Raw genomic sequence first — 17,900 nt, 5'->3', positions numbered from 1 at the left:
ACATAACATAGCACTTTACAAAACACTTTACATATATCTCAATGCATTTGATCTGTGAAATTGATACTGCTTTTTGGGGGAAGTTACTACCAAAACAGTACGACTTTGATGATAGAGTTTTTGGTATTAGCTTGTAGCTAAAAGAAATAATGTCAGGGTAAGAATAGAGGTCCTTTTCTGAAGCCCCAAATCACAGTATATATAGGTGGTTGTGTAGACCGCCTATACATAAGGCCAACATTGTATAAGCTGGTTTTATTCTTCAGTGATCAGGAAAAGAAGCTATTGTTTACACAAAAGCATCTGAGGTTTACTAGAACAAAACCTGCCTGGAAATATTAAGCTGGTTACACAGCACTAACATGATTTAAGGTGGTCATTCTTTTTGGATTAAAGCTGTGGAACAATTGTGGGTCCTGTTACAAGGGGAATAACAAAGGACTATTATAACAAGGGGACACAAATCTTGGTTCTTTGCAGGGCCAGCCATGTTGGAAAACACTTTCTGCAGGCTCACACAAAAGCCTGATTGCTTCAGATGTTTACATAAATTAAAATATTACTACTTAATTAGACAAGTGGGAGGACCAAACAGCGAGGGTGCTGATTGGCTAGTTTGGTGCAAAGAAGAGGTTGTTAAAATCTCAGACAATTCCCAGTTTTTAAAATTCTGTGTTCTGGTTTGAGGGAGGATACTTTAAGTTTGTTAAGCATTGGAGAAAAATATAGTGATAGGCAAGAAAGTTTTCAACCTATGCTCTTGGAATTGCTAGGAAGATTCTGGGATTTTAAAGGAGGAATCAAAATACCTATCAAGGGGAGTCATCCCTTTTACTTATATCCCAAAGGTTCCAAATTAATTGCTCTTTACTGGAAAATCATGACAGAAGTTCCAAAGACATCCAGTCTGACTGAGTACAATGGAGACATGTCACCTGAAAAAGAGACCATTGATATTAATGATGAGGTTTTCACCCCTGATGACCTCAGCAAATGTCGTGGCACAGATATAAATCTTGAAGATTCTTTCTCCAAAGGAAATCCAGAAGAAAGCAAATATTCTCGAGCAAGCATGATCTGCAGAGATTTGGCTTGGTCTTTGGAAGAGAAGAATCATCAAGAAGGTAAAGTATCATTTAAATGATTTTGCTTGTTTCAGTTTGGGAACTTGGGGGTACATATGACTCCTTCTTTTACATTTTGTTAGAATAGTAAAGAATAGCACGTGTGAGAATTCAAGCAACTTTTATAGCCAGATAGATAGATAATGGGATCGGGTGATTCGAAATTTGACTGCTTTTCTATGTTAACTATGACAACATGCCTAAGGATGTCAGAATAAATGTTTCTATAATAAGAAAGGACATTTGAAGTCAGACAAAAAATGAAATGAATCTTTTGAGAAATTATTTAGAAAAGGAAAAATGTGACCTTTAGTCATAATAACAGAGAGCCACCTTGCAGGGGCTTTTTGGTCATTTGAGTTCCATTTCAGCTGTCATAACTCTTGTACCCTTCTTGTATCTTTCTTAAGAAAAAACAGAGGAGGACAACTTTACTGTTCACAAGAGAATAGCAAGTTTCTCCCTCAAGGAAACAAGAGCTGATGAAATGACATCAGAGGAAGGTAATGAGAACTCACACGTTGTACACAATATTCTCTGACTGTATATAGGGAACAGCTTTGCATGGGCTATTGGAGGGATATGTGGGTGTATGCGTGGGGGAGAAAAGCAATTTAGGAAATGCATCCAAACTCTTGAGACTGCTGGAGGCAGATAAGTCAGTCATGATTTATCAGTCAGTTCCACCTTAGAAAATATCCCAGGGAGTTCAAGACCCAGATTGCATAGATTAGTATAGCTGACTGAAATGTTCCATAATGGAGGGGTATGATATTTGTCCATTCAACTGACATTTATTTTTCATTCACAATCTCAAAATCTGTACCATACTTCCAATGGCATGTAAATAGTAGGTCTTTAATTTGGTTTGCCATACAACTCTAGAATTCACATATAATTTGGAGAAACTGTAAACCCATAGAATCCTGTGGAAATTTGGGGGGTGGGTTCTTGAAGGTCAGCTCAAAATACATAAATTCTGTCAAAAAATCTTAGGATAACCAGCTTCTTTGTAGGCAGGAAGATTAAAAAAATATCACACCTCGTATTTCAACAAACTCAATAGCTGGGTACACACTGAATCCTTTAGGAGCCTCTTCTGTTTTAGTAGACATCTATATTCAAGGCATGCTCTCTTTTAAGTGCATAACAAAATCTATTAAGTAGTCTTTCACAGACCCTGACTCCCAGCCACCAGCATTTTATCTCAAAGTTGCAGGCAGCTTTTAGTGCCTAGCCAATTTACCCTAATTAATACCTAGGACCCCACAGGCAAAACATTGAATAGGCCATTTTTTGAGAAATTAGAGCATCATTTAAAATAGAGATGTGCTAACAAGAACCATGGATGTGATAGTCATCTAAAATGTAGCCTACCACATTTTCAGGGGTGAAGTAGCATAGCATGGGGTCTCTGGGATGCTGGGAAGCATGACACACACCTGCAGTGTGTGACACAGACCTGAGTGTGACTGGAGATAGCCATTGCTTTTGGAAGGGTGGGAAGGGCATGTCCCACACTGTGGCTTCAGGAAGCAGAAACAACAGGGAGGTTCTGTGTCCATAGCAAAACTCGTTTCTAACACCCTTAGACTTATGCTGAATAGACTCTTTTATCAGATTACTCCTCCCTTAGTTAACATTCTCTTCCTCATCTTCATTCTCCCAAGGTTCCAAACATTCAGGCTACTTGGATAACAGGGAAGTCTCATTTGAGTAGTGTATCTCAATGAAAAGCTCCTATAGGCAAACCCCTTTGGAAGCATTATGTTGTTATTTATTGACTTTAACATTGGCCTAGTAAAATAAGAAAGCAATACTTGAATTCTTAAAGTAGGTGGGTTCTTTGAATTTCTCAAAATATTTATTTCGTTATTTAGGGGAATATTTAGTTGTCTTAAATTCAAGAGGTATCAATTTTATTTTTCCTATCATATTTCCAATGGAGAAAAAATCCATTGAAATAAACCTGCAGAGTGATTATTGCCATAGAATGATAAATAAGAAAAAATGCTAAATAATATTCAGGAAGAATGTAATTTAAAGTCATGGAGAAAATTTCCTCATGGGAGAAAAAAAACATACTCTAGTTATTGTTATGGGAGTGGTGATCTTTTCCCCAGGTATTTAGGGTGGGAGTGGGAAAGTAAGGTAGTAAGGAATCACTCAGGAATGGAGATAAGATCACAAATTTGGAGCTGAGACAGATCTTCATTTTTATCTAGTTTAGCCCCTTTCCAGATTTTTGACTGAATTGACCAAATTAATTGGCTGTTTTGCTATTATATGTATATTCCCCAATTATGACAGTGAAATCAGCCTAAAATGTGGCTTCCCTAGAAAGGAGCTTTGCTGTTTTAAGCTAAATTGGGCATGAGATATGATTTTGTGCTAAATGTTGTGGGTCACTAAAATTGTGGACTCTGTATTTTACTCCATGTACCTTTGTACACCTGTTTCAGACTTTGTGCCCAGCTACTTTAGATCAGATAGGAAGCAATGGGGTAGAGGGAGAAGAGGGCCAGCCCTACAGATAGAGAATCCAAGTACAAATCCTACCTCTAGTACCTTCTAACTTATGTGATCTGAAACAAGTCATTCAACCTCTCTGGGCTTCAGTTTCCACATGTAGAAAAATGAAGGGAGAGGGTTGGGCTAGATATTCACTGAGCTTCCTTCTAGCAACACCTTTATGATTTTGCGATCAGTTATGAGGGGAAGAGCCAAAACTAGCATTGGGTGACTAGGACTTATCCATAGGGTGCTGAATGTAGAGGTTTTCAACAGTACTTTTAGCCCTTCAGTGGATAGAAAAAACCAAAACAAAACAAAAAACAGCTTAGCATCTTGTTAAGCAAGAATAATTAGTAAAAATAGGAAACTGCCAGATGGCACGTTGGGGTGAGCTCCTTCCCTGCCTCTCTATAGTAGCCCACAGGGTTATAGAAATGTTTGTTTAATTCAATTAAATGAGACCTTTACCTCTGCTTCTTGGGACAGTGCTGGAATGACTTATGACTTTTGCACAAAATATCCTATTTATGATTCTAGTGGGGGTCTCTCAGTGGAGAGTCTCTGGGAATAGAGGTGTGCAAAGTCAATTTTTATCAGAGGAGAAACCTTTCTTTCCTCAAAAAAAAAATTTTTTTTCCTGTGGACGTTGGTATTTCTAATGTTTGAAAATCAATATATTTCTCCTCCCCTTGCATCCCAACTAGACTTTTATATCTCTAGGTACAACAGATAATAATGACTAAGTATTTTAGAATATAGTACATCTCATCTCCAAATTGATTTTGCTACAGGACTTCAGTGGGAGAAGATTTCTCCACATGGAAAATTCCAAGACTCAACCAGACAGAAAGAAAGTGGCATTGAGAAACTTCTAGAAGGAAGAGATGGTAGAGTGAGGAAAAACGAGGAATTCCAGGTAGCAGAAGCAGAAGTTAATGTGAAGTGGCTGGGGTCTCAGCAACCCAATAAAGATGGAATGATGATGTCCAAACAGGATGACGAAGTAGAAGATTGTGAGCAGGAGATAGAAAATGATAACGAGAATGGTGATGATGATGATGAAGAAGATGAAGTCCGGTTGATAGAATTTAAGAAAGGAAATGGAGGAGCTTCTCACCTCAAGGAAGAAGGCAATGACAGTGAGGACTCCCCTCTGAGCAGCCCCAGTTCACACCCTGTGACACCAGAGGATCTGCCAGCCTCGGGGAAGAAAAATGATATTTCCAGACATACTTATTCAAGATACAACACAATATCCTATCGGAAAATTAAAAAGGGGAACACAAAGCAGAGAATTGATGAATTTGAGTCCATGTTGCATTTATAATTTACTTCTTCAAGACATTTCATTGCCCATGCTACCTGTCATCTTTTTTCTCGTGTATAATTTCATAATATCGATGGAAGCTTAACCTCTTGTCTTTCATTTGAAAATTGGGTGCCACTAGCCATAGGAAGAAAACTCCAATTTGGTCATCTTAAATCAAGCAGCATTAAGTTTCTTCACTTACACAACAGAATTTATACAGTTTAAAATGTTACTAATGCATCATCCTGCATACCAAGAACCACAGGTGAATCTGGTAATGACCTGACTGCACAAGTGGGAAGGTTAGGAAGTGAAGTAACCAAAGGAACAAGATGGCCCTGCAAGGCTACGTCTCTGTCTTTCTAGTTGAGAAGCTAAAGAGGTTGGGAAGCCCAATATTAAACTTCAGAAATGTATAGTTGTTGGATAGTACAAATGAAGCGCATTGTTTCATCGAATCATTTAAAGAATCTTCAAGGTCTCTTCCTCCTTCCCTCATATTGTGCTCCTGTGATGTGAAACTGTTATCTTGGACTTCTGGATAGTGAAAATTCTATATGCCCAGTCCCTTCGTGTTACCATTCATCGTGTCCCCTCACTGGAGGGGCTGAGCAGCTGTCAGCCGGGAGAGTTCCGTTTGGTAAATGTTGGTATTATGTTCACCATTGAATTCATCTCATTGTAAGGCTGACGTATTGGGACAGGATAGAAGAGAAGTGGGCACCAGACCAAAGAGTTGCATTGAATGTTTTCACTTCTGTGGGGGTTTATTTGTTTTGTTTATCTAGGAAATCTTTGCTAGTAGTTACATTTCTTTCAAACAAAGATGAAAATATTAGCATGATTTAAAAAAAAAAGCCTGTCTTTAGTACTGTGCCTTCACTCATTAACATGGCCTTCAGAAATTTTCTAAATAACTTAATCCAAGTTTACTATTTACCATGAGAGTGGAAATAATTACCTTAGCATGTTTTCAATATGGGACCTGAGTGAATATTTTCAGTGATATTTTTTCACTGAAAGCTGAAGCTAATAAGCTAATGGAATATTTAACTTTTTAGTCTTGAGACCCTAAAGAGTATCTCTATTAATTTGGGAATATTTTGATCCTGGGTTTTTGGTTTTTTTTTTCTTTCGAGGCTTCAGTAACTATAATCCTGAATTTTCTGCTCCATGTAACAGGCATCTATTTTGAGGCTGCTGCTTAAAAACAGTTCCTTATTGTTTAAATGTAATACAGCTCTCATTGTTCAACAATTCAACAATTTGTTTATCTCCTTTTCAGTTTGTGAAGATCCCAGGGTTTGCTGCACACAGATTCTTGATTATTTATGTGCAATCAACCCCCAATTAACTTTGATTACATTTTTATTGAATCCTTGTCTTAAGACAAAGATTTATGTAGCATTATATGCATTTTGAAAAGTGGATTCAGTGACTACACAGACAAAATTGGTAGTTTTGGTGACCACAGTCCTCTGTTTATCCCTTTGAATATGGCATATTCAACAGGGTATTCAAATGTCATCTCATTTCAATAGTAAATACTTTCAAAAGTCCTTATTAAGCCTCTGTTAGGGTCAGGTACCCTCTAAGGTATCCCAAGATATGGGTCCTGATTTCAAGGAGATTATGATACAATGAGACTGGGGGTAAAGTCATAAGGTTACAAATTTAGAGCTCTAAGAGACCTTAGAAGTGTTTATTTACAAATGAGCAAACAGAAGCTGAGAGTTGGGAGTAATAAGGGAAGGCTCCATTGGGAAGGTAGCACCTGATTTGAACCCTCACAGAAGGTGGAGTTCACAGGAACGTTTAGGACTGACTCCTGGAAATAGAATAAGTGTAGTTTTGTATATATGATTTGGGGATTTGGGGGAAAAAATAAGAGAACTAGACCTCCACTGGCAAATTCAAGTGGAGACCTTAATTAATTATATGGTTAGCTTAGGTTATGAATTACTTCATTCAAATTCTGGGGAATAAATGATCCCATAATTTACTGTTTCACTTTGTAACATAACATAATACTGTTCTTTACATAAAAGGACAATGTTGGTGACCTATCATCATTAGGATGTGAATATGGTTGATTTCAGTAGGAGTGACAGATTTGTATGGGACCATCCTCACATCCACCTCTGTGACCAGTAGCACTTATTTGTGACATGATAGAACTGCATTTATGGCCATGGAACAAAACAAAGCTCACGTGGAAGTCTAACTCATATGGCTATGTTAGCTCTCTGCTCTAACCAATGAAGATGACTAGCTACAGACAATTTGTCTATTGATATCCAATTGCAAGATGTGTAGAACTGGTGAATTTTTAATACTTCTCCAGGTTAATGTGGACTGATGGGTGCATAGGTCATGTTGTTTGTTACAAATGCTTTTCTTCTACATCACTGCTCATCATAATATAGGAACTACTGCTATCTCTGATTAAGGCCATAAATTTTAGTGACTGTAGGTGACCAATAGGTAACTGATAGATATTTGACTTTCTTTAGTCAGGAAACCATAATCTTGGAAGGAAGGTGTCTTACTTTGAAAACCTCAAATGAAGTGAAGAAAATCTCTCCCATTCAGTCCCTTCTAGCACAAACTGCATGAACGAGGGAGAAAAGCTCTTTGTTTCCAATGTAGAAGGAAAACTGGCTCACCCTGGGCCTGCTGATGTTCCTAATATGATTTAGAAACTAGAGCAAATATGAATTAACAACAAGCAATGTTTTATTTTCTGAAGATATAAAATCTGCCTCATCAAATGTGATCGTTGAAAAAAAAAAACAACAAAAAATACCATTATATTAACGATTCAAATAAAGAAATGCTTTGTCTACTCTGTATTAGATAATGTGTGTATGTTTCTAAATCTAGATCTTGGTGTCTTTGGCTATTTTTAAGGTGTTCTATAATGCATTACCTTCTCAAACTCATCAGTTAATGATAGCTAGAAAGTATTATACTATCTTATTTTATAGGCTCTTTTATTTATATTTATCATATAAAAATTCTGAGGCTTAAAATATGCCTAGTTTATCAAATCATGGCTTACATATACAAAAAGAGTTCCGTTTTATAGGAACAGTGAAAAATTCTCTTAGAAATAAATTTTATTCCTGATTAAAAATATTTAACATCTTTTTACTCATTGAATTAATGGATTCCAACAACATTGAAGTTTTAATGCTCTTCTCATATGTTCATTTGCAAATTATAATACCTTTGGAAGATATTAAAATAGTTTAGTTTTTTTTTAAGTGATGGAAGGAAAAGCATGTCAAATGAGTAATATTAGAAGTGTTTTGGGAAAAGGATAAATTACTCAACTAGCATAAAAAAGAAAGATACTTGGCCATATTATTAGAGTAACATATGGGCCCACTCACTGTTCTGGAAAAATTGGATAAAATTAGAAAAGTAACAAGACTAAATAGCAAAAGGGGTACCACTGTTCAAAGAGAGAAGAGTACTATAATAAAATAAATAAGACAAAATAGTATAAATGACTGGGAGAGAGCAATGGATGACTAGCGCATATAAGCAATAAAGACAATGAAGATAGCATTGATAAATATCCAAAGCTAATGTCACAGTCATGAAGTGGAAAAGTACAAAAGCAAACACCAAACTGTCTGCCTGTTGATGGAATAACTGATTCATTGCAGAAAATGCCTAGAATATTTGGAAATCTCTCACATGTGTATATGCTGTGATTTATTTAAAACTCCAGTCACTGGGCACAAGCAAAATTATTGATTTTGGAAATCTACATTTCAACTTCAAATTCCCCTTTAGTCAATAGGTTTAAGTTGGCTACTACCTCCCCAGCCCATTAAAATGTTTACTCATTGACAGAGCAAAATGTGCTCATTTGTGTCTTATCCTCTTCTTTCCCACCTTTTAGGGAAAACAAGCTATGAAATAGCATAAAAGGGTGTGTGTCTGGGATATACATTATATGGTTACACGGTTCTCTGTCTCTTATTTCATTCAAGGAGAGCAGTTTATCAGTTTGAGCAGGGACAAGGAAAAACGGGGAGTTGGCACCATCATTAAAAGAGCAGAGCAGGCAGGTGGTTGCCTTTTCCCTCCAACACCATAGAAGCTGGTGCAGAACCACCAGACAACTTTAAATCCATTCATAATGGAATGAGACCAGTGAGATTTGTGCTGACTGGAAAAGGCTCAGAAGTTAGTGAGCTAATAAAAGCAGGAATGTAGAACAGGAGTGAAGGTTGATGGCCCTGCTGGTTTCACCTGGTCTTCGCTTTTTGTCCCAAGGCTCATTGGAATATCAGTCAGGGAGCATCATGGGAAGTCTTGTCTTCACAGCTTGTGTGGAGTTTTACTGGTGCTTCCTGAAAACAGATTTGGGGGACATAGACTGGCAATCAGGAATTTATAGGAGTGAAAAGGAATTTTCCAAACCAAAATCCGATCGTTGGCTGGAGCCAAGGAGCTTAAGCATGGACCACACAGCTATCTAATTTGGGATTAGAAAATTCCTTTTAATTTCCATTAATTTAACACAAGGGCCTGAGCAAGAGGAAACTAAGGAGAAGCATTGTGATCTTACTAACTCCTTCTATATTCCTACATATCAATTATCGATGAGAGAGAATAGAGCAGTACAGCTTATCTGCAGCAACCACCCCTGGGCCCTCTCCACACACTCCTATCACCACCATACACACATTCTTCTTTTTTCCATAGCCAGAAATGATGGGGAGAAGGGAATAAAGGACTTTTCCTCTATTTTCTCCCCAAATCCCTTCTTCCACTCATGTCCCTTTGCACACATACACCCACTCACCATTCCACATCTGCTGTGTAATAGATACTGAGAATGAGGTCAGTCAATAATCATTTATTCAGTGGCTACTATGTTCCGGGCACTGTGCTATTGCTGGGCCACAAAGAAAAAGCAAAAGAACGTCCCTGCTTTCGAGAAGCTCACAGTCTGATGGGGAGACAATATGAAAACAACAGTTTGCAAAGAAGCTACATATGGGATCAAATGGAGATAATTAATAAAAGGAAGGCATCAGCATTAAGGGTGATGTGAAAAGACTACTTATGAAAGGCAGTATTTTAGCTGAGATTTGAAGGAAGGCAGAGAGAAGAGGAGGGAGAGAGTATTCTAGGCACGGGGAATAGTTAATGAAAATGCCTGAAGTCTGGAGACATAGTATAAGTTGAACATCTTAGTAATATATATATACACACACACATAAACACATGCCTATATACACACACACATTATGTATGTATGTGTGTATGTATGATGACTACGCTTTGGAAGTTACCAAAGTGCAACTCTATGTGTGTATAAACATATAAGTGTATATATACAGATGTTTGATACACACAGATCTACATAAAATATATATGCCTACATGTACACACACTTATATACATCCATGAGTATGTATTTCATTCCTGCTTAAAATACTTAAATGTGTGAATATGTGTACATGTGCACACAACATATGTGCCTCATATGTGTGCATATGTGTGGGTATATTGTGCAAATACACATTCACATGTACATATACATACACAGAGACACATATAAATATACGTATGTGTGTATACGTATACATGGACATATATATGTATATATACACACCATTTATTTCACCATAATCAGGAGCTGGAAGAGAAATTAGAATTGTTGAAAGAAATAGAGACTCTAACATCTTCTCCACCTCACTTTAATCTCTTGCATGAGTGCCCTTGTAAATCATTCCAAGATGACCAATAAATGGCATCTTCCTCTGGGTCCCTGTTCATCTCTGAAGCATCATGTTTTTAGAAATCACATTTGACTGGAATAATCGAACGCCCCATCCAGAAGAACAGAGAGAACTGGTTCCCTAGAATCCCTGGGGTGATGCCAGAAGTAAGACATTTTAATATCTAAGTGAACATTTCCCCAACCCAGTGACAAAACTGACAATATGATGTGGTCCTGACATATGACTATTTGTGGCTGCCCGGATGACAACTGATTGAATGTCAGCAAGCAGAAATGAGGAGAACTGATGCTGGTGATGAAACAAGACTGCACCAACAGCAGCTGTGTCATCTTTCAGCAAATAGCTGTGGGCTTATACTGGGAAAGAAGAGGGGAAATTCAGTCAGACAGCTGGGCTCCAAGCCAGCTGTGAAAGTTGCTGAGGTAAGTTACGATGATCCCCACCAGGCTGTAGCCCTTTTGCTCCAGGCAATAGTGTGTACAAGAGTCTTTTTGAGAAAATCCAAGAATGAATCTATGATGAGTCCGGTATTGTACTGAAAGCTTCCCAGAATATTAATTTCAAGAGTCAGTGTAAGTCAGGTTCACTTCATACCTCATCTAAGACATTTGTTTATTTCTGGAAATATCCAGAAATATCACTCTAACAGTGTTCAGCCAAATCCTCCTAAAAGAAAAAGTTATGAGTTATCACAGTCATTTTTTGAAAATCTTCAGGTACTCCTACAGTCACTGCTACCAGAGAGGAAGAGGGTAGTGGATCATTTGAATTTGGAAGTTCTGACCTGCATTGGGTTAAGTAAATTGTGAGTCTGCAGTGTCCAGCTTTAATATGGTGAGACTTTGGGAGGAAGAGGGGCAACAGGCTGAGTAAGCAGGGCTAAACAGATTAGAAACTAAGCAGATCAGAGCTCCTATGCAGCCAACAGGGGAAATCTGTGTGTGTACACACACACACACACACACACACACACACACATACATATACATATACACGTATATATATATATATAATATATATATGTAACAGTGGCTGTTATATACTTCCCTCCTGAACAAGATAGGGAGACCTAATCTCAAAAAACAACACAATACGACACACACACATACACATGGAAAAGAAAAAGAAGGAAAAGGAAGATAAAAAGGTTGTGGAAGTTTAGGAGTCAATATCACTGGCATCAAGGTTAGGTACATGAAGGTTACTAACTGAAACAGATCAGCAAGGGCCATGTCTGGGAGGAGCTAAACTACAGGGTTCTGGTACCATACAACTTTATCATTATCATTTTTCATTCTGGTATCATGCCTCCTTTGCCTCCATTTTAATCAAGCAAATATTACCATTATTTCTGGAAAGACTTTGTCAGTTTCCTGCCCTACCGTATCACTGAATCATTCATCAAGTGTTTATTAATTGCTCACTCTGTGCCAAGGCATTGGAGATACAAAGAAAGACAACAGACCCTGTCTTTAAGGAACTGACATTCTAAAGGAGGAAGAAAATATACAAATAACTATATACATAGAGGCTCTATATTCAGAATAGATAGAAAGGTAATCTCAGAGGTGGCACTAGAAGCCGAGGGAGCCCAGAAAAGTCTTGAATAAAAGGTAGGATTTAAGTTGAGCCTTGAGAGAAGCCAGGGGAACTGCAAGGTGGAGGTAGGGAGGAAGAGTATTCCAAATGTGGTGGGAAGTTCAATCAAAGGCACAGAGATGGGAAATGGGGCATTGTGTGCAGGAGGTAGACAAGTATGGTTGAATTATAGTGTTCTGTGGAGAAGATTAAAGTTGAAAGCTAGGAAGGGAGCAGATGGTGAAGAATTCTAAAATCAAATTTGGGGACTATGTTTGAATCTGGAGGTCAGAGGACTTTACTGAGTTGGAGGGTGGAGTTGACATGGCCAAACCAACACTTTAGAAAAATCCCTTTAGAAACTGAGATTAGAGTGGAGAAGACTATTGCAACAGTCCAAGTGAGAGGTGATAATAAGCACCAGGGTGGTTAATTGTGTGAATGGAGAGAAGGGGAGCTATGGGGAAGACATTGTAAAGAGAGAAACGACCTATTCAGGATGGAGAGTGAGGAGTCAAGGATAAACCTGGGTGACTAGGGAAAAGATGATCATGCCCTCCACAGTGGTAGAGAAGTTGAGAAGAGGGGAGAATTTGAAGATAAAAATAATGAGCTTTGTTTTGGACATATTGAATTTGGGATGTCTAAAAGGCATGTGGTGATGTGGGAACAGGGATCAGGAGACAGACTAGAGCTGAATATATATTCATCTGCACCTAGGAATAATCTATAAAGATATGATCATGGAATCTACGGAGGTTAATGAGATCACCAAGCAAGATAAAATGGAGGGAAAAGAGAGGAATGCCCAGGACATTTTGGTGGATATCCAGAGTTGGTGGGTATGACTTGGATAAATATCCAGCAAGGGAGACTGAGAAGCCCTCAGAAAGAAAGGAGGAGTACCAAGAGAGAGGTGTCACAAAACCTAAAAATGAAAGAATACTCAACAAAAAAAGGCGATCAACAATATTAAAGGTTGCAGTGGTCATGTAGGATGAAAACAGAGAAAAAGCCATTGACTTTAACAATTAAGAAATCATTAGTCATTTTGGAGACAGCAGTTTTTGTTGAACAATAAGGTTCAGAAACAACATTGCAGAGTATCAAAAAAAAAAAATGAGTGGGGTGGCTAGGTAGAGCAGTGAATAAAGCATCGGCCCCGGAGTCGGGAGGACCCAAGTTCGGTTCTGGCCTCGGACGCAACAAGTACACACACACACAAAAACTAGCCGTGTAACCTTGGGCAAGTTACTTAACCCCAATTGCCCTCCAAAAGGCAAAACAAAAAACAAACAAAAAAAAGAGAGGAAAGGAAGTGGAAATACTTGTGTAGATATCTCTCTTAGGAGTTCAGTAGAGAAAAGAGAAGAGATATTTGTTGAGAACTAGCAGGGGTGATCAGATGAAGGGAGATTTTTTTCTCCCTTTTTAGAAAGGGAAAGACATGAGTATATTTGTAGGCAGTAGAAAAGGAAGTGGTAGAAAGGGGGAGAGAGGGAGTGTGGGTGGGAATCATAGTTGGAACAATGTGTTGAAGAAGACAGGAGGGAATGGGATCAATGGTGCATGTGGAGAGGTTGGCATTGACTATGGAGAAGCATTGCCTCTTCATCTGAGACAAGACTGAAGGAGGAGACAGTTGGGGAAGATGTGTGACTGATGTAAGGCAGGGAGGAGGGAAATGAAGAGCATCTCCATGAAAGGCCTTGCTTTTTTAGTGAAATCTAAGAGGAGTTCCGCAGGAGAGAGGGAGGGGTGATGCCATGGTAGGTTTGAGAAAAGATAAGGTTTGGAACAGTAGCTCTGGAGAGTGGGATAACCAATTGATTAGGGAAAAGTGGAACATTCGCCTTAATGTGAGAGAACAGTTGATATTAGTTAACAAAAATTTATAATAGATCCATTCTCCAACTTTATGTATTTTCAGACCATAACGTCTCTTTCTGGCCACCATTTCCCTTCATGTGTTGCCTTCTCCATAATAAGGTAAGCTCCTGTCTTCATTTTGCATTCATATTCCTAGTACTTAGCACAGTGCTTGGTCCACTGTAGGTACTTAACAAATGTTTTTCATTAACAGAACTATTGAGCAAGAATGGAACAAAAATGTTCTTTAGACTGTAAGGTAGATGAAAGTACAAATACAAGATGTACTAAAAATTACTTAAAATATTCCTAATTTGGACTTCAATATATCTGTGATGTTATGGCGAATCAGGAATAAGACTACAATGACTACATGAGGGAAAATTCCTTTGTGCAAAATATCCAAACATCTGAGGCTGGGTTTCCTGCTGGTTGGTTCTATTATCATAATTCAAGTCCTTCTGAGAATGAAGTTGAATTTTCTTTGATAAGTCTGCTTTTGCCTATAAAGTAAAGTCCTATAGGCTGAAACAACAATAGTAGCTTGAAACATTTCACAGTTGACTTGAAGTGGCCCAGAGACATGAGGCAAGCAGACAGGGTGTTCAGTTTGGTCAGTAATTCAGATGCTTTTGTGCTCTTTCTCCATATGTTTTGTGCTTTGAGATGAGTTTTCTTATTTTCCACTCCTTGCATGCTGTTTCATCTGCAATGTCGTTTATTTGAACAAAGTGTTCCATGGAGAACTGAGGAAAGTTGACTTCTCTGTCCATCCTTCCCTCAGCACTTTTGTTCAGCTATTTAAAAAGGTGAGTCAGATCTAAAGATACTATTTTTACTATTAATTTAGCATGCATTGGGGCGGCCAGGTGGCTCAGCGAGTAAGAGCACCGGCTCCAGTGTCGGGATGACCTGGATCAAATCCGGGCTCAGATACTCAGCACCACACCCAGAAATAACTGGCCGTGTTACCTTGAGCAAGTTACTTAACCCCAATTGCTTTAAAAAAAATTTAGCATGCACACAAGTTCTACCATCTGAACCCAGAGCCATAACTAGGAATTGTTGTGCCCTGCACAAATGTTAAAAGAGTGAACAAGAGGGTGAACAAGGCAAAGAGGATGGATAGGCAGAGGGCAGGGGATGACCACCACACATTCTCATCTGGTAGCTTACTGTTTCAAAAATTCTTTCTAATTAGGTGGAAAGCTCTGTAGTTTCTATGCTACTAGTAGAATGCAAGCACTATTTATTTCCTATAAATTCAGTGCTCTGGGAAATAGCCTAAGTTGTCCCACCTTAATTATGTTTCTGATCCAAACAATGGCAGAGCATCATCAGTCTAAATACAGCTTGACTCCATGCCTCCTAAAAGTTATATAACTCTTGTAAAAATTCTGATATGATAATTTATAATATAGTAGCACCTCATTCTGTAATCCTCCTAAGGAGGCAGTATATACAGAGGTACCGGACCTGGCTCTATCAACTAATTCTTTGACAAGGGGAAGTTCAATTGCCTTTTCTGAATGTCAATTTAATCATCAGTAAAACAGAAAATTTGCACACCAAGTCCTTTTCTGTGATCACTGAATGTGAAGGGTATAGGGATTTGGGGACAAAGAGAATGCACAAACACATATTGGAAGGACAAGAAGAATGCAAATATTCTAGTTTTATCTTAATAGTGTTAAAATGTACCATGTGTCATTATGTCCAGAGAGGACATAATTTAATCTATAATCATGGTGAGATGCTCTACAATGGAGTTTTACTCTCTTTAACAGTGTCTATTTAACTGTCTTCAGGCACAGTTGGGTTGTCTATTTTAAGATCTGTATGTTTTACTTACCCTGATTTAAAAACTTTCTATTCCTGTAGATCTTGATTTTGCACCAAAAGTGCAGTAGTAATTTTTTTGTACTCCATACAAAATATAGGAATACCTGAGAAGTACAGAGGCTCAATTTTGAACAAATAAGTATTTCTTATGTTATTAGCATTATCAAAATCTCCCAAGCAAGTGTTTTGCTCCTATCACCCATCAACCCATGATTTTTCTTTGTCTGCTTCCTGAGTTATGATTAACCCATTCTCTTCTGTCTCATTCCCTTTACTACATATGCATTATGGATGTTAAAGAGTCTATTATTCCTCACCCTTCTGTGTGTTTGTGAATCATATTGGGTTTCCAATTTCAGAGAATTTTTCAAGATTTGGGGGAGGAGTTTTATTTTTGTTTTTGGTAAAAGAATCTTTTCCTTTTGGAATTCTATTTTCTGTTTCCTTTGTTTCAGGTCTCTCCCCACTGCCTCCTTTGGTCCCATACTACATTTTGATTTTATGCTAAATTTCTTATTTGTAAAATGTGTCATAATCCAATGTAGAATCAATCATAGTCATGGAAGTGGAAGGTTCTAAATGTTACGTTGACTCTCTTTAATTCTTGTTGTGAGATCTTTAGTTCTTTTAAACTCATACTAGCCAAAAGCGCTATGAAAATGGCCACAGGAGTTAAAGTGAAATTTGAACAACAAAGAGGATAGGAAGGCACTTCAAGCCAGAGGTTGGTTAAATATTTGAAGATTCTTCTTTCCTACTAGTATCATAGCCTCATGGTCTATGAAAGTATCATTCAAAGCTAGCCAGTTCGCTTGCTTTCACACAAACCTCCCTTAAAGCATCTCAGATTGACACAAACATCTGAGGTCATACCAGTCTGAGAAATTTAGATTATAAAGCAATTTTTGTTTAAGGAAGACATTTAGAAGTAAAGACCAGTCTATTATTTGGCTAAATACCAGGTTAATCTTTGGTTATCATCAAATGCTCTCACAGTAATACAATGCTCACCAAATAATTTCTCACAGTACCATGGATTTCCTCCACAGTTGATTCTGCGATTAAATCTAACTGTGCTCTGATCTTGATAAAGTTTGTGGAGGGAAATGACGAAGTTCTTGCACAGTTAAGTGAGAAAGGCAAATTCAGTGTTGCCAAATACTGAAGCAGGGCCCCAGTCCAAAGTTGGAGAACAGTCCCCTGAGTTACCATTAAGTTAAATGACACCATCTTGATGTAGCTTTAGACTTTCTTTCTCATGTGTTGAAATTACCACTGAGTAATGTGACATTATTTGAATTCCTCGTCCCAATGTCTAGTGCCCCTCACTAGATGAGAACATCATAGTTTGGCTCTGCTTATCTCCCTTTTCAGGCTACATAATATTTTTCAAATTTCCATTTCTGATATGGATTCATGGAATCACAGGCAGTTGCCTTTAGGGTCTTTCCAGAACGGCTTGCCTCCAAGCACCTCAGCTGCTTCCAGTGTTCAAGAATAAGGTGGTCCATCTAAAGAGAAAAGAGGATATGGGAATGAGCCACTGTTAGTTCTATTCAGCAGTCAACATTTGCATGGAACTGGAACAAGCAATGAAAACAAGAAGTAAAGAATTTTATCGTTTCTTAATCTTTCCCCTATCAACTGTTCACATAATAAATGCACAGTCCTTAAAAAAAACATATTTGTAAAAGGCTGTGCAATTTATCTCTATCTTGAATCTAAACTAGCTCACCTCTGTCACGACTCTTTGGTAGTGTGAATGAAAGTTAGCTTTTTCAATGAAAATTATCATTAATGAGGTCCCCTATCTAGAAAATATGGCAAGATCTATTAGTTGATGGCAATAAAAGAGATACTGTTAATTTGTTAATTAAATCCATTCATTAGGATTCT

General features: G+C 37.9%; 2 protein-coding genes across 2 annotated transcripts in view; one reads left to right on the top strand and one right to left on the bottom strand.

Moving 5' to 3' along the window:
- The first annotated feature begins 686 nt into the window (after nucleotides 1–686).
- ERMN (ermin) lies at nucleotides 687–9,678 on the top strand. The gene is made up of 3 exons (XM_069080437.1): nucleotides 687–1,124; nucleotides 1,535–1,627; nucleotides 4,430–9,678. Exons 1-3 carry the CDS (start codon nucleotides 755–757, stop codon nucleotides 4,963–4,965), a joined length of 999 nt encoding a protein of 332 aa, XP_068936538.1. The 5' UTR covers nucleotides 687–754; the 3' UTR covers nucleotides 4,966–9,678.
- Nucleotides 9,679–9,808: 130 nt separating this feature from the next.
- GALNT5 (polypeptide N-acetylgalactosaminyltransferase 5) overlaps nucleotides 9,809–17,900 on the bottom strand; it is an 81,444-nt gene continuing 73,352 nt past the window's right edge. Inside the window, exon 10 of the mRNA XM_069080436.1 lies at nucleotides 9,809–17,515. Coding sequence (XP_068936537.1) covers nucleotides 17,375–17,515 — 141 coding nt within the window. The 3' untranslated portion in view covers nucleotides 9,809–17,374. The remainder of the gene's footprint in view (nucleotides 17,516–17,900) is intronic.

This window comes from Petaurus breviceps, unplaced genomic scaffold, assembly GCF_028583685.1.
Source record: "Petaurus breviceps papuanus isolate PSGF00001 unplaced genomic scaffold, PetGlider_PUasm1.0 91133, whole genome shotgun sequence".
Classification (NCBI taxonomy): Eukaryota; Metazoa; Chordata; class Mammalia; order Diprotodontia; family Petauridae; genus Petaurus; species Petaurus breviceps.
Note: the sequence above shows the minus strand (reverse complement) of the source record. Positions and strands in the feature narration are given on the sequence as shown.

What these genes read in the sequence shown, in the direction of transcription:
- ERMN (XM_069080437.1), top strand. Translation starts at nt 755, where the DNA reads ATGCTCTTGGAATTGCTAGGAAGATTCTGGGATTTTAAAGGAGGAATC. An exon ending in AGAGAAGAATCATCAAGAAG is followed by an intron (nt 1,125 to 1,534) that starts GTAAAGTATCAT and finishes ATCTTTCTTAAG; the next exon opens with AAAAAACAGAGGAGGACAAC. An exon ending in TGAAATGACATCAGAGGAAG is followed by an intron (nt 1,628 to 4,429) that starts GTAATGAGAACT and finishes ATTTTGCTACAG; the next exon opens with GACTTCAGTGGGAGAAGATT.